General features: G+C 34.8%; 1 protein-coding gene and 1 pseudogene across 1 annotated transcript; one reads left to right on the top strand and one right to left on the bottom strand.

The window, feature by feature from the left end:
* Positions 1 to 1,188: 1,188 nt before the first annotated feature.
* Positions 1,189 to 24,625, top strand: part of LOC127153855 (SLAM family member 9-like) — a 337,800-nt pseudogene continuing 314,363 nt past the window's right edge.
* On the bottom strand, positions 14,505 to 17,448 carry LOC127153859 (titin). Its single transcript, XM_051095131.1, has 4 exons — positions 17,090 to 17,448; positions 16,068 to 16,385; positions 14,915 to 15,223; positions 14,505 to 14,672 (listed from the first exon to the last, which is right to left on the bottom strand). Exons 2-4 carry the CDS (start codon positions 16,342 to 16,344, stop codon positions 14,524 to 14,526), a joined length of 735 nt encoding a protein of 244 aa, XP_050951088.1. The 5' UTR covers positions 16,345 to 16,385; positions 17,090 to 17,448; the 3' UTR covers positions 14,505 to 14,523.

The following is a 24,625-nucleotide window of genomic DNA, read 5'->3' as shown; positions in this document are numbered from 1 at the left end:
TGATTTCAGTAAACAAAGTCTTGTTTCGTCATAACTGTTTTGGGATGTTTCGTAATTTTAGTGGTTAGACCCTTTTCTGTAGACATGATGATAAAGCCCTGAAGGATACCACCTATTTAAAGGGCTTGGAAATGTATTTATGTTATTTCTAGATATTTAGACAATACATCTTATGGTTGTAACATAAAGAACATAAATCAATGGAAGAAAAGGTTGGATGACATTGTTTGTGTGTGCGCGCGTGTGTGTGTGTGTATGTGTGTACCTGGTATTTATCACGTTATAGGGACATTTGGTAGTACCAGTACCAGGATAGTAATACCAGTAAATTTTAACCTTGTGGGGACAATTTTTAGGTTTAGGTCAGGCTTATAAATCATGCAGAATGAGTTTTTTTTTTTTTTTTTTTTTTTGATTAAAAATTTTCCAGAAAGGGTAAGTGTTCACAGTCTCCTGTGGGGGCTAGGTTAGGTCTAGGGCAATAGAAAATAAGGTTTGTACAGTATAAAAACCATTACCCCATAAAACATGGAAACACAATGTGTGTGTGTGTGTGTGTGTTTTCACATGTGTGTGTGTGCATTCACTTATTTCACCACATTGTGGGGACCAAATGTACCCACAAGGATAGTAAAACCTGAAATCATGGGGAAAAAATGATTAAAAATAGCATGTTTGTCCACCCAGCAGATCAAACCACATTTCTGAAGAAAACCGACCGCAGCAGCTTTCGGTTTGACACAGAAGCTGAACTTAAGTAAGACTAGTAATGTGAGATGCAGACTCTTTGTAACTTTTTGAACTTTGTATTTTTGTGCACAACAATTGACTAAACTGAACACATACAACTATTTTTAAAACACTAGAGTTGGCTAGATTAATACTCTTCATATTACAAGAGTAATATTTTTCTACTTGTACATATTTACCACAGTCAGACAGCTATATTTTTAAAAAACACAATATCCATGTTTCCCACCATTATGAAAAACTATCAATGTTAAATCATAAATGTGAATGTTAACAAATAATAGATAGATAGACAGACACACAGACAGATATATATGTATATTCAGAACATGTTCAGAGAATGTTATAGTGAACTGAAACATCAACCTCTGTTGGGGGAGGATTCAGTCACCAGATGAACAGGTTGAGAGTTTTTAGCCGACAGCAGCGGACGTTAGATCAGACTTTTCACTGAACCATTAAGGAAAATGTTTCACACACTTGTTTTGTTCTGCTTGTTGTGTTTTAGTCTGATAGGTAAGTTATAAAAGCATTTTTATGGTGTAATTTCAATTTTCTTTCAGCTTTCATACTGTTATATATCAGATGAATCAATATTATTAGATTTACTTTGATTTCAGTTCTCTGTCTTCATTCATATATTAATTTTAAATTCCCATGCCTTCTGTTGTGACTGTAAATTTCTCTGAACCACTTTCATATTCCAGGTGTGTTTTGTTAATTTAAATATCTTTATTTGAAAAATTCCAAATGCAAATTCTTACCAGCAATTTCTCAAAAATATATTACATTTATATACTTTTATATATTACTCCAGCTGTAATCATAAATAACTACAAATGTCATGGAAATTTGTTGGACAAAAGGTTTGAGAACCCTAAGTGACGATTCAGTGAGCCTGTTTTATCTACTGATTTCAGTGTCTCATTTATTTCATAATCTTTTTTAAATTATTGGGCAGATTCAAACTTTCAAGCTTTATTTATTGTGCATTTATTTAAATAAATTAATAATGTAACTTCACACACTGATTGTACTCTAGATAAGTTAAAAAAAAAAAGATAAAATTATTGGTTATCTGTCTCATCTTTCACTTTGCTGCTCTGGATGTTATTCAGTTCATATTTAATTCAATTTAAATCTACAGCTGATTTTAGGCTTTAGAAACCATCCGGCACTTTAATTTGCTCATGTTAATATTTTTCAGGTGTGTTTGGGGCTACAACAAATGAAATACAATCAGTGTCAGTGATGGAGGGAGATTCTGTTACTCTAAATACTGATGTTACTGAAATACATGAAGATGTTGACATACTGTGGAAATTTGGAGCTGACAACTCTGTGATAGCTCACATTAAAAAAGCAAACCTTCTCCAAATATGATGATGTTCCTGATGGGAGATTCAGAGACAGACTGAAGCTGGACAATCAAACTGGATCTCTGACCATCACAAACATCACAACTCAACATGCTGGATGTTATGAACTAGATATTAGTGGAGCGAAACGGTCATCAAAAACATTCAGTGTTTCTGTCTATGGTGAGTAGAGATCATTTGTGATTACCTTTGAATATTCTTGTTTTATTAGAGGAATATTTAGGACACATTAAGCTCCATCAACACACACACACACACACACACACAGTGGTATTGAACTGAAATCAGAATATTCCTTTTTTGATTTTTGTAATGAAAAACACACTGTTTACACCAAAATTTGATTTTCTCATTTCCAGCTCGTCTGCCTGTTCCTGTCATCAGCAGTAACTCTTCATGTTCGTCATCATCATCATCATCACAGCAGAATTGTTCATTGTTGTGTTCAGTGGTGAATGTGAGTGATGTGAGTCTCTCCTGGTACAAAGGAAACAGTTTATTGTCCAGCATCAGTGTGTCTGATCTCAGCATCAGTCTCTCTCTACCTCTGGAGGTGGAATATCAGGATAAAAACACCTACAGCTGTGTGATCAACAATCCCATCAGCAACCAGACCACACATCTGGACATCAGCAAACTCTGTCACACATGTGCAGGTACGACAGTGTTGATGCACATTTTTTCAGCCATGTTTATGTACATTTATGATTTGACTTACAATAATCAGACTGACACATCACTTCTGTCTTTATTCTTACAGCACTGGACCCAGACTCTTCTTCAAAACAAGACTCACTTGTAAAAGTTCTGATCTCTGTTGCTGCGCACAGAAAAACTGATCAAGAAGGCAAGTGTTACCACTTTTAACCAATAAACAATACTTTGAAAATATACTCTGAATTGTTTAGTCAGTTGATAGCCCTAATTACCATTAATTCATTCTGTTTATTTCTGTAGTTAATGCCCTTAAGTTTGTTTAATGGAATAAATGAAGAGTTCAGATGCAAAACCAGCTAAATCCATCTGACGTGTTTCTTTAAAAAATGCATTTTTATCTGACTCAGATGTATAGGTTTCTATGTAAGTAATGGTACTTCTAAGATGTTCAGATTTGAAGAACAATGGACGTATAATATGTATCAGGAGCATTCACTCAGTATCATTATCTCATTTTTAGCTGGTTTTGCATCTAAACTCTTCAAATAAATAAATAAATAAAGATTTCAGATGCAAAACCAACTAAAAGCCATCTCAGTTAAAAATGAGATAATGATACTGAGTGAACGCTCCTAACACATATTATACGTCCATCAAATACTTTTATTTCAAACTCGCTAAATCCCAGCCTCAGCTCAATCAGAAGTACCAGTACTTACATAGAAACCTATACAAAGTAGCCAGAAAGAAATGCTCATTTTAAAGAAAAACGTCAGATGGATTTAGAGGCTTTTGCATCTGAACTCTTCAAATAAATATTAGTTATAATAAATGTGTAGTTATGAGTGCCAATCTTGCCATCTTGTCAAACACCAAATTAAATTAAATGTTCATATTAAAATCTCTATGGACAAGGACTTTTTGAACATGTTTTAATGCTTTTTAATGCTATTGAAATTTTCCCATACATTTTTATATATATATATACACACACACACACACATTTTTACCATACACCGTGGCATACAAGGAATGCAGATTACTCAAACATTCTGTCTGGGTTTGATTTATCATTTATGTGTAAAGATTTTCACCCCAATTAATGATAAACATTGTGTGCGTGTGTGTGTGTGTGTGTGTGTGTGTGTGTGTGTGTGTGTGTGTGAGAAAAACTTACAACATCAATTTTAATATGCTAATGCCATTTGCAGCTTTTAACATATAACTAACTGTGCATTAATGCTTTAACTTTGACAGTCTTAATAATAAAACAGACTAAACAGACTGAGTTTTAACATCTTTTATTGTTCAAACAGTTGAGACTGCTGAAGAAGAGATCACTTATGCTGAGCCCACATTCTACAAAAGAAACGCATATAAATTGGTAAGATAATTTTTATATCTCAGTATCATTTTAGCGCATCTGTGTGTGCACTGGTGGTTTGACTGTATAAAAACTTATATCACACTCATTGCACCATTGTAACAGAACGAGTATAGATTTAAAGGGTATGTTTATAGGATATTTGTTCATATTTCCAGTGCTCAACATGAGCCACTGATGCTGTATTCACTTATGTCAATTCTTGACATCACTATTTATAAGACATCACTGTTTTATGAAAACACTGGAGCCTGTAATCTTTAAAACCACACAACATGGGCTCTGCAACTACACTGTAAGTCATTTTATGTTGATTGTTGGATTGAAATGTTTCCGTTGGTTCAACGTAAGTGACAATGTTAAAAGACACTGACATTTTCAAAGAGCAAGTCAACATAAAATGCTGTGGTTTGACCTTCAAAATATTTTACAGCGTACAGCTAAAAAGTCATTATTTTATAGATTATGTCATATTGTGCTATTTCACATGACATTGCATTTTAGCAAGTGATTAGTAATTTGAAGTGGAACTGGACAACACTGAAAAAGTGCAGGATCTCTAAACTTAAATCTATAATGACTGAATGAATGTTTTGTTAAACTTAATAAACTTCTAGCTAACTACAGATAAATAGGGCATGTTAGCATGCTAAATACAATTTCTTTTAGGCCTCAGATCATTACTAATATTATGATTATCATTATAATTGTCATGTATGAGAAGAAGAGAATGTTTCCAGTGCTATCGTTAGCACAGTTATTTCAGAACCAACACCAAAATCATGCAGCCACACACAACATCAACACAAGCTTCACCTGGATAACCACACAAAAACATAACTGACCAAAATACTTTTAAACTTTAAATTTTAAAAAGTAATGACTAAGTTAAAAGTAAGTTGTGTCATCTAAAATTATCCATTGTGATATAATGGTGCATTCTATACATAAAAAAATAAATAAATAAATAAATAAAAAGTAGAGACTGGTCTTTGATTAAAGAAAATACAATCACTTGTCAAAATCTGCAGCGCTCCTGGATAAAAGCATCTCTGAACATACACTGCAGTAGTAAGCCGAGAACCCACTGTTGTATGTGTTTGCACAAATAAGTTGAGAACCACTGATAAAGATGATGATGTTTGGTGTCATTGCCTCAAGCTGCATGTTAATTTGGCAGTAAAGAGAGATTGTTTTCCCTAAATAATGTTAATCTTATTGAATTCCAGTGACCTTCAGGATTAACAATGTTATATTTAAACATTTATTGTTGTTTTTTTTTTTTTTTTTTTTTTGTTTTTTTTTTTTTTTTTTATACAGAAGGTTAAACAGGAGGATCACATAGAGTATGGAACCATGAGATGACCTAACTCTAATCTTTCTAAATGCCATTTAGCCAAGAGGAAATCACATTTAGTAGGATCATTCTGAGGGGCTTGATATGCTTAAAGATGGATTAATTAAATGGCCTCCAAATGAGAAGTATCTATATTGTATGGTTCATTGCATGGAGCATTTTCACTGTTTGACTTAAAAGTTGGCATGAAATTACCATTACCATATCTGTAAATACAAGATACACAGATGCAAAATACTCATCAAAAGCTGCGGTCTACTTTGTTAATTATTTACATCTGTGCATAAATGTAGTTTGATCTGACGGGTGGCTAAACAGCATCTGCATTACCATCTAATGCTTGTTGTTTGTGGTTGACGTCAGTTTGTGAGTGTGTCTGATGTGTGAAAGTTCTACTTGTTTCAGCAGCTTGTGGTTAAAGGGTATTTTTTTTCCATTCCTGCCCATATGATGCTCACAGCTTGATGTCTTCAGCATGAGACTCAAGCAATTGACATTTCTCACATTCTCACACCACATGTCCAGTTTCTCATGCAGTGAAAAGCACCCTAAGTTGAAAATGTAATGGAAATTTTGGTCCCCCTTTTACATTCACATTTAGTCATTTATCCAAAGCGACTTGGTAGCCAGTGAAAATTGATGAACAGAGGTGTGACATGCATTCTTTTCAGCTCATTAAAAATTTATCTTGCAGTCTCATTCTGCATTAAAGGGTCATATGATGTGATTTAATGTTTTTGTTTGTCTTTGCAATTTTACAGATCTTATATATGCACAAACAGCTTGTAACACTCCAAAAATTAAAGTCTTAAACCCAAAGAAATATAGTTTATAAAAGTTAAGAATCAGCCACACCTTCCTAAAAAGGCTCGTTCAAACAAGCCTCCACAAATCTACGTTGATGTGTGGGAAATTTTGCATAACACTGCCCAAATGTATACGCAAAGAAAGAAGGCGTAACTTTTATTCTTGCTGTAGTATTGTTGCAGCCACAGCCATTTTGTGGAGATGCTGTGTGTTTTGTTGCAGAAGAAAAGGACTTTGTTTGGCCTTCCAAATGAGTACACAACTAGAAATCAGTGGTTAAGTTATATTTACAACACTGTTCCAGAACAGTACAATGCAAATATTCAGGCGTGTACAGCACATTTTTTTTTACAGAGGACTGCATGTTTTGAAAGAAAGGGCCTGAGCTTCCTGATGTTGAATAAAGCTAATCTGCAGGAATAGGCAGTTTTAGCAATGTGGTCTGAGAAATTTATCCGATCATCAATCACAACATCAAAGTTTCTGGCTGTTTTTAAAGGAAATTCTGGTTGATGTGCTTAACATGATGGTGAAATTGTGATCAAGATGAAGCAGTTCTGTCTTGGCAAGGTTGAGTTGAAGGTGATGGTTGAATGTATGTTAGACATTTTGCTGCCAAAACAACTGTAGTGTCTGCTTAGGATCATCAATGATCGTTTAGGCTTTATGTTGTAGGGACCCTTTTAGCCTTTTGACATTTGCATATAAATTACAGACATGGCCTCACGTTCTACATTTATATGGGTGTTTAATGGCCTATGGTTCCCTCCTTGCTCTCACAAAGATGCTAAACAGATCAACTCTTGTCTCCCCATTGGACTTCAAAGGCATTCCATGGAGGAGGCCATCACCAGCACCAAGCACCAAAAATCCTTGGTGGCTGGCAGACTATTCCCAATACACATAACGCACACACATAGAAACATTTTTTTTTATTATTTAGGCTATATTTAACCAGTTACAAATGTATTTGATATATGCAGGTGTTGCTTGTATGTTTCAATGCTATATAAGCCCATTTACCCCTCGATATTTGTATTAGTTAACCTCTAAATGCGTATTTTCAATGTATGAATGTATCTCTGGTTTAATACCTTGGTATCAAAACTATCTGCTCTTTATTTCCTAAACAATGGTGTACACCATGTGATTAGAAAATGCATCATACTGTTTGTACTATATTTTGGGTAAAACTAAATCAATCCCCCAGGCCAGCAATAAACATGCAAATGGGCCATAAATGGAGACAAAGAGAAGTTCTCCTGCTCAAAAATCCAAGCTTCATATTAGCCAATTCACCCAAAGGTGGGTGTGGTAGGGAAACTATCAAAATACCCTAACTCAAACTAATCATTGCTCAAACTCTTTGAGTTACTCTCCAAGACTCATCACCTTGAGTCAATTTTCCAGTAGTTTTGTCTTCAGGTATAACTTGCTGTGGATTTTCCTATCTTCAGAAGAACTAGAGAAAACCTCCAGCACACCGAAAATAATTCATCGAGAACCTCCATTGTCTACCGCATCATGACACTTTTTCTGCAACAAAGCCAATGCAAGTAACCTTTACAACTATTTAGATGCGTGTTTTAAGTTAAGCCCCTTTTAAGGTGATTTTGATTCTCTGATGATTCTCATGTGGTCGCTGGTTAACTGAGGCTAAATACTGCCATTATTTGTCTTCTCCTCCCTCTCCCTTTTCTCAGTTTCTTCCTCTATGTATATGTACACGTGTTTTTTGCTTAGTTAGTTGTATGTTAGCTGCAGTTCCATTTATTAAATTCCATATATTCACAATTGATTGTCTCTGTGTGCTGCTCACAATTTGAAGTCCCTGAATGTTTGATCTTGCTACATACTACATTTTGATTTTACTACAAGTTAAGTTACTGCTAGTACTGACTAAAGTAGAAAAAGTTTTTCTATATTGGCCAGAAAAGAACCTTTCCTAGAATTGATAAATTATTATACTGTCTATTCGGTGGACAAACAGATCAAATAATTGTAATGTTAATTCTGCTACAGTTAATTCTGAGATCTGATCAAAATATTCATAATTAATTATAACCAGTTATAATTAATCATAAATATTTTCCCTTTTGAGCTAATTTGCTACACACACTGTAAAAAACTATTTGTTGAGTCAACTTAAAATAAGTTTTTAAGTTCAGTCAACTCAAAAAAAGTTTATTCAACTTGAAATGTTAAATTATACTAAGTGACAACTTAGATATTTGAGTTGATTCAACTTAAAAATTTAAGGCAGCTGGGTTACTTACCCATCTGTTAAGTTTAGCAAACACAAATATCTAAGTTGTTACTTAGTACAGTTTAACATTTCAAGTTGATTAAACTTATTTGAGTTGACTGAACTTAAAATGTTAAGGCAGCAGGGAAACCAATTATTTTAAGCTGACTCAACAAATTGTGTTTTTTTGTTTTTTACAGTGCAGCGCTGACCCATTGAAGCATAGATTCCACAGACCCCTGAAGGTGTGCTGTGGTATCTGGCACCAAGATGTAAGCAGTAGATTCTTTAAGTCCTGCAAGCTGCAAGGTGAGGCCTCCATGGATCGGACTTGTTTGTTTAGCACAGGGGTGCTCAACCCTGGTCCTGGAGATCGACTTTCCTGCAGAGTTCAGCTTTAACCCTGACCAAACACACCTGAACCAGCTAATTAGGATCTCAAGGAGCACTTGATAATTACAGACAGGTGTGTTTGATTAGGGTTGGAACTAAACTCTGCAGGAAAGTCGATCTCCAGGAACAGGGTTGGGCACCCCTGGTTTAGCACATCCCACAGATGTTTGATTGGATTGAGATCTGGGGTGCCCACACGCCTGGCCAACCACATGATGTAAAAGAAAATGTGATTGATCAGAACAGGTCACCTTCTTCTTCAATTGCTCTGTGGTCCAGTTCTGATGCTCATGTGTCCACTTTCGGAGGTGGACAGGGGTCAGCATGGGCACCTTGACTGGTCAGCGGCTATGCAGCCCCATACACAACAAACTGTGATGCTCTGTGTATTCTGACACCTTTCCATCAGAACCAACGTTACCTTCTTAAACAATTTAAGCTACAGTGTCTTGTCTGTTGGATCAGACTTCGCTTCCCATGTGCATCAATGAGCCTTGGCTGCCCATGACAGTTAAAGTAAATCCATAATGGCTGTCGTGAATACAACAAAATAAAAAATCTTGACTGCAGCATTAAATTAAGATCTGCTCAATGCTGCACCATGATTCTTTTTATGCATTTTTACAGTGTTGCAGAATATAATCAATCACAATCAGAGGCGTCCAGGGAGTTTTTTGTTCTTACTCGCATTCTCTGTATAATTTATTCGCAGTTTGAATAACTGTGGAAGGTATGGTAATAAAAAATAAATAAATAAATCATTACCTCATCCATGAACATGATTCATGAATTCCATAGCCTACATAAAACAACATCTCCCATCACTTCAGTCTCCTTCATATATAGCATCATCAAGATTTGTGAAAGTGAACTTGGAACAAAACTGAGATCTGAACTAGATATTTACAAAGATCCTACAAGTCCTTCATCCACAGTACTCTTGCAGGGACCTAGAAACAGATTTCTCTGCTCTCTGACAACATGCATAATGAACTGTATTTGTTCTTTAGTCTTAGAGAGGATAAGCACAACACCTCTTTCTTGCATTTACTTTGTTTACCAGGATCTTCATTTAGTATGGTAACATATAATCAGAAGCTACATTTATCTGCATCCAAGTGCACACACACAGCAGTGAGTAGTCAACACACCTGGAGCAGTAGGCAGACATTTTTGTTCCAGCGCCTGGGGAGCAACTGGGGGTTTGGTGCTTTGCTCAAGGTGAAGTTGGAAGATGATAGTTTCAGTAAATATTTCAAGAACTAGCAAGGTAAGCAGAAGATACTTCTAAGAAGAATTGTTATTGAGAACACATCCTCTCACATCCCCTCACAAAGAACACATCCTGTTTTTGTCTGTCAATGACTGGAAGATATTTTAAGAATAAATGTAGGCTATGTCCATCTATGCTGTTGTAATTTTTTTTTTTTTTTTTTTTTTTTTTTTTTTTTTGTATCAAGAAGATGCTAAATGGTTGTTGATTTCTTTAGTTTTCATCAACCCTGCAAAAAAATAAAATAATAATAATAATAATAACAATAATAATAATAATAATAAAATAAATAAACAAATAAATAAATATATTTTTTTATAACATGCAGCTGTTCAAAGTAACCTAACTACACATTTTGTCAAAATTTAGGTATTTATGTCTGTGATCTGTTCTAAGACAGACTAGTTTGCTTAGTTTCAGAGGCGCAAAGAAACACTGAAAATCTGAATCATTAAAAAATATAATTAAAGCATTCTAGTGGCGCCATCTAGTGTTCGAGACTTTACCTATATATATATATATATATATATATATATATATATACAGTGCCCTCCACTAATATTGGCACCCTTGGTAAATATGAGCAAAGACGGCTATGAAAATAAATCTGCTTTGTTTATCTTTATGATCTTACCTTCAAAAAATGCACAAAATGCTAACCTTTCATTGAAGTAAAACAATTAAAAGTGGGGGGAAACTTACGTTACAAAATAAATGTTTTTCTCATATGCATGTTGGGCACAATTATTGGCACCCTTAGAAATTATAATGAGTAAAAAATCTCTGAAGTATATTCCCATTCATATTTGCATTTATTTAGCGCACTAGAATAATATTGTCCAATAACTTCCTGTTTCACAGGATTATAAATATGAGGAGCACAAAGGTCAAATTTCCTTAATCATCCATCACAAGGAATAAAACCAAATAATATAGTTCTGATGTGCAGAACAAGATTGTTGAGCTTCACAAAATAGAAAGTGGCTGTAAGAAAAGAGCTAAAGCATTGAAAATCCCAATTTCCATCATTAGGACAATAATTAAGAATTCCAGTCATCTAAAGCTGTTACAAATCTGCCTGGAAAAGGATGTGTGTCTATATCGTCCTAATGCATGGTGAAGAGGAGAGTTTAAGTGTCCAAAGACTCTCCAAGGATCACAGTAGGTGAGTTGCAGAGATAAACTGAGTCTTGGGGTCAAAAGACTAAAAAAAATTCAAACAGCCCCTACGTCACCAAATGTTGTTCAGGAGGGTTTCAAGAACAATTCTCCTTGCTCATCCAAAAACAAACTCCAGCATATTCAATTGTCAGACACAACTTGAACTTCAAACGGGACCGGCTTCTGTGGTCAGATGAAACAAAAAAAAAGAGCTTTCTGGCAGCAAACACTCAAGATAGGTTTGGTACAAAAAGTACCCCATGCCCACGGTTAAATATACTGCTGGATCTTTAATGTTGTGGGCTTATTTTCCTGCCAGAGGTGCTGGACATCTTGTTCAGATACATGGCATCATGGATTCTAGCAAACACCAACAGATAAAAAATGTAAACCTGACTACATCTGTTAGAAGTTCTATATTGAGTTGTGGTTGGATCCTCCATCAGGACAGTGATCCAAATCAAACATCAAAATCAACACAAAAATGTGTCACTGAGAATAAAATGAAGCTTCTGCCATGGCCGTCCCAGTTGCCTAACCTCAACCCTATAGAAAATGCGTGAGGTGAACTGAAGAGAAGAAGCACCAGCATGGAGCTGTGAAACTAAAGGATCTGAAGAGATTCTGTATGAAGGAATAGTCTCTGATCTGTTGGCAGGTGTTCTCCAAACTCAGGCATTAAAGGAGAAAACTCAGAGCTGTCATCCTGAATAAAGGACGTTGCAATAATTGGGTGCCAATAATTGTGGTCAACATGAACTAAAGAAATAAATAAATAAATGGTTCTCACAGTAGAGCAAAGGGACAGGTTACAAGTACAACTCTCTAATTATTAGGCCACGACTGCCCCCTAAAAAAAATAGCAAATCAATGACACCATTGACCTTTCATGTTTAACAAAAATACTAGAAGTTAAACAGATGCAGATATTTTTGGCAACAGATCAGAACAACACATTCACATCAGTGACTCATTATTATGTTGTGCAAGCTCCTCTGCTGAAATAATATCTTTAGGAAAAATTAGGTGCATTAGTAGGCTAGCTTTAATGATGTAACACCTAACATGATCTTAATATGATCTGCTGTGTGTTGAGAAAAATGCGTTTAAAAAGTGGTGGTTTCGTCAAGGTCATTTCAATAGCACTTAACAATTTACACTAGTCTGCGGAAGTCTAAAGACCACCATGGTGCTCATTCAAAAATATCTGATTCATTCAGACTTGCTAAAATGTTAAAGGTGAATGCTTAATGCATCAGAAAGTGTTAAAATTAATTCAGTCTAGTTTAGTCCAGTTATTTCTCATAGTAAATGTCTGATAGCAAATTGAATAAACTCAAGAGTCCAGCAGTTAAGTGATCTGTTTTTAATTGCATTTATATAAACACAGAAACCTTTTCATTTCCATGCACAGAAAAGTGTTTATATACGTTCAACTTTAAAGCATTTTTATAGCTAACGCAAGTTAAAGAATATATATATATATATATATATATATATATATATATATATATATATATATATATATATATATTATATACATATATAATAAAAACAAACAAATATTGTTTTATAAGTAAACACATTTGTGAAATGTACTTAAAACACCCTTAAGATGTTTAATTGTAATAAAACATTATTTAGCTGTCAGTAACAGTCAGAACATAAAATACAAAAATGCTACTTCTATCCAGTGCTGTTGTTAACCTTATAAAGCCTGTAGCAAATTGCACACATTTAAATGATCAACTTGATCAAAACTTTGCTAAAAATATATTGCACACAATCTACTACATGCTTTCTGTTGTCTGATTCATAGTTTAGACTTGTACAAATGTCGACCTTCAGGTCATGTTTGATGTGTCTTTTCCTGTCAAACCATTACTAAATTTTTTTTGACAAAACATAGTAACTTTAATACTGTTAACAATATATCAAGATCAACACTTAAGCAACTTATGTTTACTTGATTATCCAGACCTTTTTTTTGTTTTTTATTTATTATAAATAAGCTTCAGATTCTCACTATGTCATACTATATGAGCCATAAATGCCTTATACTTTAAAAAACTTTTTGTATTTTCTTTTTTCTGACTATACCACAAAGCTTTGCTAACCAAATCAAAATCTGGTTAGCAAAGCTAACAAAAACACAAAATGTTAGTGAAATGTTTGATTTCTCAAGAATCCCTGCTGAAAACATCAGTTTAAAGTAATGTTCTAGTGTTGTTTAATAAGAGTGTAAATAGTGTCATCAAGATGCCAAGGTGAAATCACTATTTATGATACCAACTACTGAAATCTTGTGACACCATTTCTGTAAGCAATGAGAACTTTAGCTGATGATCTTCTCTAATTTCCCATCTTATCTTAATTTTTCCTCTCAATAAAATATTAAATAATGTTAAAATGGGGTCTCATTTACTCAATGAGAGTGCTGTTCATTCACTCTCCCCACTTTCCGGCACTGAGACTCAAACCCGTGAACTTCGGGTTACAAGTATGACTTTCTAATCATTAGGCCACAGCTGCCCCTGGTGTTGTCCCATTTGAAGTCATCTGCATTAGACCGTCTGTCTGCTCAGGTGATGAGTCTTCAGAACCATCCTCCTGTAAGAGACACAGATTCACAGGAGGTAAAAAGAGACATGAACAGGATTGATGTTTGAATTACACAAACTACTAGGTATAAACTAGATATAAAGCTGCTATTTTTGTTTTTATGCTGTTTGTTATTTAGTTCATTGGGAATTTTTTTGTGTGTGTTTAAGAGACTTTTTACTGTGAATGTGCAAGATTTCTGATTCATTAGCTGCTATAAAAAATAGGTAGAACAAATGTGTTTATGATTATGATAAAAATAAAATAATAAATACAAGTTTTCAGTACAAAGCAGTGTAAGGAACTGTTTTGTCCAACTTAATAACTGAAAAGAATGAAACCAGAAGCACCAGAACATCATAAATTTACAGTTGCAGACATCATCTTACCTGACCAATGGGCTGCCTCCTGATGCCTATTGGAACAAAAATAAACTTGGTTAAACACTGCTGACTTGCTTTCCCACTGCTTAATTATGGAAAAAAAATCATAAGCAATTCCAATATTTCCATCTTGTTAAATTAGCTGTATATAATACTCACGTTTCATTACTGCTTGGCACGTATAGAAAACCACAGCAGGGATGAGCAGCAGAAGAAGAACAACAACAACAACAACAACAACAACGGCAGCAGTAACTGAAGACGATCCTGAATCTGAAACATCTTTGACAGACAAAAAACAGACAGATTTGACTGATCAATTTGATCAAAATCTTTGACTGATATTTATACCTTTGTACTTGGATCATTAGTGTTGCATGATTTTAACTCATAAATGGCACCACCAGACATTGTTTTTAAAGATCAATCCACTTTCTCATTTAGTGGAATCATTAAAAAAAAAACATTAAACTTTATTCTAAAATAACAAGGAAACATGCACTGAATGACAAAATGATACTCACAGGTGACAGTAACAGTGAAGCTCCTAATAATGCTGAATCTGCTGCTGCTGTTATTCAGTTTATAATCTCCAGAGTCTGTGATTGTGGTGTTTGTGATGGTCAGAGATCCAGTCTCATTATCCAGCTTCAGTCTGTCTCTGAATCTCTCTTCACATTGATCATTTGTACAGATCTTACACTGATCTTCAGTCATTTCAGCAATGCAAGTGTCATTAAAATACCATGTCATCAAATCTTTGGGTTTTTTTATTACACCAGCATCTAAAGTGACAGTTTCTCCCTCCTTCACTGACTTGGCAGCAGAAACACCTGAAACACAAACCAACAGCTGATTGGAGGATCAACAATAAACAAAAGAACAAAGAATGAAAGAATGAAAAACACTACACAACATTGTGATTACATATTTTTCCATGAATTTCAGTCTGAAAATCCTTTATCCATTTTTACTCACAGACTTATTTTACATTCAATCTTCAATCAAACAGATTATAATAGAACCAGTACCACTCAAATTAGAAAACATTATTACAAGTTTAGCATTGTGAATTGGTCTAAGGTAGGGAGATAGTTTTGAACACTGACTGGTTATGTACTTAATTTTTTATTTTTATTTATTTATTTTTTTTAGATAATTTAACCAAAAGAAAAGTTACAGGCAGTAGCTTTAAATGAGCAACAGTCACTACAAGAATAACTACAAGAATTTTGTTCTGCACACAATCACTGATTTCACAAATGCCCTTATAAACAGCAATAGCTAAAGAAATGCTACCTTCATTGGACTAAAAGAGAAATAAACTTCTCAGCTTTGCATGTGTCTTTTATATATATATATATATACATTGAGTGCAAATAGTCAACCTTGGCAAAAGCTATTGTAACTCCACCCATCACTGTGCAGAAATAAAATTTTGTTTCTACTAAAGGCAATCTATTAAATAGCATCTATCAGCATTTGCACTCAAATTATCCTAGTGTCGCAGTTTGAACCTGAAACAAATACATGACACACTTAATAGATGAGGCCTAAAAATTGTGTTTCTCCATGCAAAGTAGATTTTTGCCACTTTGAATGTCACTACTATAATAAAGACCTTAATGATGTAATGCAAACATATATTATCATGATTTAAAATGTTTAAAGACTCACCATGTACTGTAACACTGAAGATGTCCGCAATGTTGCGGCTGGTGATCCTAACTTGATATCGTCCAGAGTCTGTGTTTCTGATGTTTGTGATGGTCAGAGATCCAGTCTGATTCACATTCAGCCTGTCTTGGAACCACTCTTTACACTGAGCATCTGCACAGATCTTACTCTGAGCTCCGTTAATTTGAGCTACACGATAGTCTTTAAAAAACCATGTCACTCTGTCTTGTTGGTTTGATGTAACACTACTGTGTAGTGTGACTGAATCTCCCTCCATCACAAACACTGACACTCCATCTGTATCAACAGCAGAAGCACCTGAAGAAACAAACAAAACACACAAATCATTTCTACTATAGTGGGACAAAAATATCCAACATAAAAATAATGGGAAACTGTTTGTTGGTTTGTTTATTTATAATTTTGATACATGCATGACATAAGAGCACAACAAAACAATACAATCACTACAGTTTGATGTTGTCACAACCTAAATAAAATTGTTCATTCATTCATCACCTCAATGATCCTTTGTGAAGTAATTTGTAGTGTGACTAACTAAATATTATAATAGTAGCTTGACTACATTTTTTAAACACTATTAAACTGTGAGTAGCATGCACCTTGACATTACACTTGTAAAGTATCTTTGAGAGGAGATAAAAGAGGTGCACCCTTTTACACGAGGTGTAACCTGGCCTTGCTGTATGTCACACACAAACAACTAGCATAAGAACATCAATTTAGACATTCATTCATGCATGATCTTTTTGCAACCTAATGAACATCATAAAACCCACATCCCGATTCATGCCACACTGCACATATTTGTGGATTTATTCATCCAAGTAGTGATCAGATGATAGTTTCTTTCAAATTTCTCTACTCTTCCTCGTAAAAATTAACGAAACCTTAGTTAAGTGATCTATGATAACGACGCCATTTTCTGATAGTGATAGGAAGTGATACAAAATGAACCTGGGTTTTATCACCTAACTTAGGATACAGTATAAACGACTTACCAGGCCCGACGAATAGGGATATATATCCTACCAAAAAACATATTAAATATCTTCATCACTTTCCCGTTGAAAATTAACCCAGATTGCATAGAAATTACATTGAAGCAAAAGTGAAAGTAACAACGTAGGCTACGCCAATCTACAGAGTGAATACTTTTCAAATTTAAGCATTGCGTCGAAGCGTTCGTTCGTATTTACACAAAAGCATTAGATATTATGAGACTGATTGCCGGTTGTTTGCAATAACAACTTATTAAAAAAAAAAAACAAAAAACAGCCTAGACTAGCATATCACCGACATGCAGCCGACTGCAGAGCGAATGGGCGTTAGCAGCTTCAACACAGAAGCTCCGAACAGACTCGAGCTTGATTCGTTTTGGGAAAAAGCACGTGATCTATGATGTCCGAAGCTTCGTTCGCCTGAAAACCACGTGACTGCTTTAGCTGACCCAAAATTAGGTAAAAGTATTGACCAGTTACTCTTTAACTTTTTTATGGAAGCGTTCGATACATTATATTAGAAAATCTGTTGTAATGAACACTTTTATATGTACATATATAATCATTTATATATTAAGCAAAAAAAAAAAAAAAAAAAAAAGAACTTTGGCCATGAAATAACAGTCTATGGATTGAGGCAGAATTAAAATAAACAGATTACAGTTTTAATTTATGAATTTATGTTTTATTTATTTTACTTATTTTAGTGCCAGTACACTGACACAAATAAATTTTCTTTGGCAAAAACTATTGTTATATAAAATATAATAAAACAAAGAATCAGTTGTGGTAGAACCAACACCAGTGGTTGAAATGGAACAATAGCACTTGGAAGGTGTTGTTGATTTTTATGACCACTAGAGGGCCACAGCATAAAACCTTTTGAAAAGCTCCGAGTAATGAACCATTTTCCGATACAATTGTGTTGAACTAAAGGCTTCGCTGGTTCAGAACGCTTCACTTCGCATGCACTAACAAAATGTCCTTTTAGACATAGGATTTCTTTATTATTAAATACAGGATTTTATTTATTGATGTTTATAGACTTACTTATTTTTATTTATTTATTTATTTATTATATTTATACTATATATACTCTCACACTCTTTATGCAAATTTTTGTGTAATTTCCTGAGCACAAACCCATCGAAAATTAAGATGAGTATGGAATAGAAGGACACCAGATGGAAGGGTAGTTCGACATATATGCCGTAACCACCACCACAGCTGTTCAGTTTACTTGGTTTCCTACAAATACAAAAGCAACATTTATTCGTTTTATTTCTGGATTTTAATATTCTTCCAATAGGTTTTATTGTAGCAATTTCCTTCTCATGTATGCAGATGTATTTTTTGGGAGGAGATGCTGCCATGGTGAATCATAATTTCGGAGCTCCATTGATCATGGCTTTTCATAGTCGTGGTGCAAATGCTAAACTTAGGGACAAGCTACTCAGAGTGGAATAAACTAACTGGCATAAAAGTACGGACTGTTTCCGAGCAGGTTTCCTGACTCTTCGCCTGTCTGCCATTGGTTGCACAAGTTCAACTGTTCTGAAACCGAAAACTCAGTTTCCCATCTCAGAGTAAGTCAAATCAGAGTTTAAGTTTAAACTCAGAGTTAGTTGAACCCCCTTATTGAAACAGGCCCCTGGTGGCGGTACCCTTCCACAGGGTCGTATTTGGGGAAAGATGCAAACGACCTGTATGGTCGTATGGATTGGAGGACTTGTTGAGTGTTCACCACATGCAGAGGAGTATGAGTGCACATGTGTTTTGCTGTGTTTTGTCTTTCAGAGATTAGGAGAACTAGGCCCCCAGCCCTGAAATGAATGCAGAACTGTGTGTGTGTATTGTGTTGATTTCTTGTTATTTGCATTGGCAAGCTATTTAGTGATGTTCAATAAAGTTTCTTTTGTATTTCATCAGTGTCTCATGTCCTGATGCCATAACTGAACCTGTGTGTCTTGGTGATTTGCCCTGTCCCCGGGGTGTGTAGTCGGTATTGTTAGACGTACAGCTGTCAAAATTGGTTTTGGGGAAATCTTTAATTTGGTAAAAAAATTCTATTGATGAATTCCTGAGAACCTCTACGTTGCCACACTTTGAAGTAGCCTACTCATAACCACAGATATTTTTTATAGACATTTTTGTTTCTGATGGACATGTCAAAGAGCATGCATTCATGATGCATTACAATCCAGTTTGAAATCTCACCTGTGACTCTGAATTGACTGTTTTTGATGGATTCATTTTATCTCACTGCAAACCAGTTCTTGAGGGTTCATAGCAGTAGGACAGGAAGAATCATCTTCACCTACAAAATAAATACACATCAAACCTTTGGCCACACATGCAAAGGCAGTCTGTCCACCCAACAGATCAAAGCATGTTTCTGAAGAAAACCAACCACAGAAGGTTTCAGTTTGACTCAGAAAATGAGCTGCTAGTGTCACATCTCTGGACTGACAAAAAAATGGCAACAACCGAATGATCACAAAACCATTTAAAAATGTATTTCTTCATTAAATTCAGTTTGACTATTAATATGTAGATTTTTTGATTAAAATGTTTCCCACCATTATCAAAAGTTAATTTAAAAATGTTTTTGGCATATATTATGTGTAACTATACATTGATTGCTTCACTTACATTCAGTGTGTGTGCGTGCACTGGGACTCTGGGAGGGTCAAAACGCTGTCAGAGGATTCACACACCAGATCAACAGTCTGTTAGCAGCAGATAGTTTTATTAGACCAGACACAGAACTGTTAAATAAAATGTTTAATGCATTTCTGTTATGCTTATGCTGGTGGCGTTTGATTGGTAAGTTATAAAAATCATTCTTATGGCTTCCTTTTTGTTTCAGAGTAATAAAGCTGCTGCTATGATTCAGAAGAAATGATTTGCAATTGCTGTGCTTATCAGATAAATCAAAACAAACTGTGATGTTATTGTGAAATCTACTGAAGTCAGGTTTCATTTCAGTGAGAATGTTTAGTGACCCAAGCATAAAAGTATGAAACCATTAAAAGTCTCCAGCAGAATAAATTAGTTGTTTAACTCTGCCGTTATTAACTTTACATGTCATTTCACATATTTATCTTGCTTTACAGGAGATACATTTAAAATACATTAAAGACAAACTACTAATATACGTCAACTTTTGTGCTGTTATTCATTTCACATTTAAATGGTACCAAGAGATTATATGATTACATTTGTAAACCGACAAATCTGTACTTGTTTTCTGCAGGTGTGTTTGGTGCCAAGAATAATGAAACACAGTCAGTGTCAGTGATGGAGGGAGATTATGTTATTCTACAAACTGATGTTACAGAAATCCATGAAGAAGATGAAATAATGTGGAATTTTGGAGCTGAAAACTCTCTGATAGCTCAAATACACAGAGCCTCTGGAATTTTCTCCACACATATTGATGTGAGATTCAGAGACAGACTAAAGCTGGACAATCAAACTGGATCTCTGACCATCACAAACATCACAACTGAACATGCTGGACTCTATAAACTAGAGATCATTGCAGCTAAACTGTCATCAAAAACATTCAGTGTTTCTGTCTGTGGTGAGTACTGAGTATCATTTGTCTCTTTCTTAATATCTCTTGTTTTATTAAAGAAATAATCCAGATTCAATTCATATTAAGATCAATCCACAGCACAAATTTGATCACCAAATAAACAAAATACATAAAATTGGCTTATATCTCATTTAGAGGTTACAGTGAGGCACTTGCAGTTGACATGAACAGGACCAATTTTTAGAGGGCTTTAACTTTATAAAATCATCTACATTAATTGTAATTTAAAAAGTTTGCATTGTTTGAGCTGTAAAGCTGATCACTTCATGATCACTTTATATATACAATCACTTTATGGTTGTAGAGTTCAGCATGCAGCATTGAAGTTTTAAAAACAAATATTTAAAGTTTTAAAAATGAGCATTAAAATCATGGCAGCATAAATATTGTTATATGTGTCTGTAGCTGTACTATTGAAATTGAGTATTTGAAAATGTACAAATAGGCACCATTCACGGCCATCACCTTCATCTAAATATTGCACTGTTTAATCAGAAACACTCACTGACTGTCAACACTACAACAAAGATTGTTGTTTATATTTGTCTATGTTTCTTTTTATTTTCTTATATTTTTCAGCTTGGTTGCCCACTCCTTACATTACCAGAAATTATTCACAAAATCTTTCATCATCATCACAGCAGAATTGTTCATTGTTGTGTTCAGTGGTGAATGTGAGTGATGTGAGTCTCTCCTGGTACAAAGGAAACAGTTTATTGTCCAGCATCAGTGTGTCTGATCTCAGCATCAGTCTCTCTCTACCTCTGGAGGTGGAATATCAGGATAAAAACACCTACAGCTGTGTGATCAACAATCCCATCAGCAACCAGACCAGACATCTGGACATCAGTGAACTCTGTCAAATTCACTCAGGTACATCACTAGGTATGTATATTGCAAGTGATTTATATAGATGTTTCATAGTGTTTGTTGTAGAGCAGGCAAAAAGATTCACACCAATGGCTCATTTTGTCCATTACAGATCACAGCCTACCATTATTTTACATATTAATTTCTGCTGCTGCTGGATCTCTGTTGATTGTAGTTTCAGTCGTGATGTGCTGCATCTGCAAGAAATGTAGAAAAACAGGTCAGCAGGAAAAGCCATTATTCTGTAGGAATATATTTTAAGATACAAATGTTGAAATAATATTGAAAACTTTTCATTTTAACACATCTGTGATTTGTTAATGCAGTCCAAACCCATGAGGAAGACTCAGATTCAGCATTGTGTAAACCCAAAACACACAAAAAGGTAAGATAATTCATGACTGTGTTGCATGAAGTTGTTGCAGTCAGTTAATTTGATTGAAGTATAGTGTTTAATGTGCATCAGAGGGACAGTGAACAGCCGTGGGTGGCGTAACGGCCTAACTGCCAGCACCTATGATCAAAGGATAGTTTAAACTTTTTTTTTAAACAAGAGCACAGTTAGATACAGATGATCGAAAGGTCTTCATCGCTCCTGAAAGTGCCATTGCATGCTCATGTCTCATCGAAACAACAGAAACACTATAGTCCACTGCTTTTAATTAAGGAAAAAATTTTACTTGGCTTGTAAAAATACATAAAATTAAATAATAATAATAATAAAATAAATAAACAGGGACAATGCTCAGGGTCAACCTGTAAATCTGCTTAGAACTTGGGTGCTGGAAGAACAGGGGACTTTAGATTTGACCAAGCACTTTTTATGTGATTCACTGATTTGTTTGTAAGCCACAATAATTTCATCTTAAAAAGTGGTAAGGGTTGTGTATGTTTTTTTTTTTTTTTTTTTTTTTTTTTTTGGTTTGTTTGTTTATTTGTTTGTGTTTTTTTCCCCTATATAGAATATTCAAGCATTTTTAAGACAACAGAGCAGCAGTGAACATGTGTAACTGGTAATGGCAACCAGAAAAAAACAACAACAAAAAAAAAAAACATTGCAACTGTTGCATATCCAGCACCATATAATACTAAATCAAGTGTGCATGATAATTATTAAGGTATAAATATTTTTCTTTTGGCTGATACTATAGTTTCCAAACAATTCTTCCTGTTATTAAAACATTATATTTACACTTGTGTATTTTTATTTATTTATTTATTTTTGTTAACCTCTGAATAATGATTACATCTCATTTGTGTGCTTGACTCTATTCACAAAAGCAGCATATTTATCGAAAATGTTTAAGCGTGCAAATTAAAAGGCATTTTGAGATATTTGACAAACCTAAATACAAAAAACGGCCCGTGGGAACGGTGTACAAGTAGCCCAGTTCCGCAGGAAAACCCTGCAACCCCATGCAGCGACAAGAGCATGCTCTGCAAAGTAGCCTTCCAAACATAAAACAAAGGCACTGTCTACTGTTGTTACTGTGTTACCACAGTGGAGAGAGTTGTATTCCAAACACACACAGAATAATTTAAGGGGATTACACTTTTATCTATTATGTCTTGCTTTGTCAGTATCGTTTGTACACCTGGTGGTGCAGTGTTTCATTTGACTGCACTAGATCACTTTTGAGTTGTTGCATCTTTGTAGTTCACAGACAACTCATTTCTATTTTTGAGGTGCCACTGTGTGTAAGTTTGTTTTTTGTATTGTTTATATATAATGAGATCACTTTTTTGAATTGTACATGTAGAACTTTTTACCATTACACCAAACCCAAACTTGCTGTGGTCTGTGGCCTACAAAATAATCTGCTATTTACAATCATATACAGACAGTTCTAAGTATAAATAACTGGGTTTGTTATTCTAAAATAAATCATACAACATCAGTTTTTCATCCTTAGATTTTCAGTGGAAAAAATAAGTTGTTGACTCATGTTTACCTGTGCTGAAATCTGGCCTCTTGTTGCAGCCGCTCTGTGGTTAATGATCATCTGAGGTGAAATGCAGCTTGAAGCTGAAGCTGGTTGCTTTGCAGACGTGCTGTCACACATATATGTTGCTTTTGTGTGAAATGCAACCATTCTCAAATCTTCAGAACTTAAATAATTTGTTTGATGATTTAACGGTTTAAAAAGTCATGTGATATAATTTCCTACAACTGCTACTTGTGAGAATCTGTTCTGTAGCATTAGTTCTTTGAAAAACAAAAACTGCTGTTCTTTCTATTATGCTCTTTACATTATGTTCTACTGAACATAATGTAAAGAGTTAAAATAGTGTTAATTGCGGGAACTGCTCCCCGTGCACCGCAGCGATACCCACTGCTCTGGGTGTTTGTTCACTACTCACTACTGTGTGTGTGAACTTGGATGGGATAAATGCAGAGCACAAATTCCAAGTATGGGTCACCATACTTGGCCACATGCCACGTCCTTTCCTTTCCTTAAAACACTTCATAGAAACATTAAAGAGGTCTTGTTGTAAAGGTTATTCGGACCTAACCTATTGGTCTGCTATTCATTTTCTGTCACATCAGCAATTTTCCTGATAAAGTTTGCGTTTTCTTGCAGAAATCAAGGTCGGAGGCTGTGTATGAAAATGTCCCCAAAAAACGGTGATCAAATACAGTATCTGCCTGAACTGATGTTGGAGCTCATACAAGACGTTGCCTCACACCTTCTTCGCATTTATTCTCTGCCCAGACATCTGAGTTTGATTTTGCCTTTTGTATCACATCTTTTGATTTGATCTAATTTTTTTTTTTTTTTTGCATTTGTGCTCTCATAAGTTGTTATTGTGATGACTGAAATTGTTGCTTTACTTTGATGCCTCACAAATATCTCAGCATTCAGAAACTCTTTATTAAAATTGATTTACCCTTCAATGAGTCCTTTAAAATATTTTGATTTGAACATTAAGTGGATTAGGGCAGAGTGGGGTAAGTTGAGCCACCCCCTGTATCTTGGCAACTGTGCACTTTTACTGTTATGTGACCATGTATTTTGGAACCACCCACCATTTCTGACAGACTGTGAAAAGGAGAAACACATGGG

The sequence above is a fragment of the Labeo rohita genome, chromosome 22 (assembly GCF_022985175.1).
Source record: "Labeo rohita strain BAU-BD-2019 chromosome 22, IGBB_LRoh.1.0, whole genome shotgun sequence".
In the NCBI taxonomy this organism is placed as follows: Eukaryota; Metazoa; Chordata; class Actinopteri; order Cypriniformes; family Cyprinidae; genus Labeo; species Labeo rohita.
Note: the sequence above shows the minus strand (reverse complement) of the source record. Positions and strands in the feature narration are given on the sequence as shown.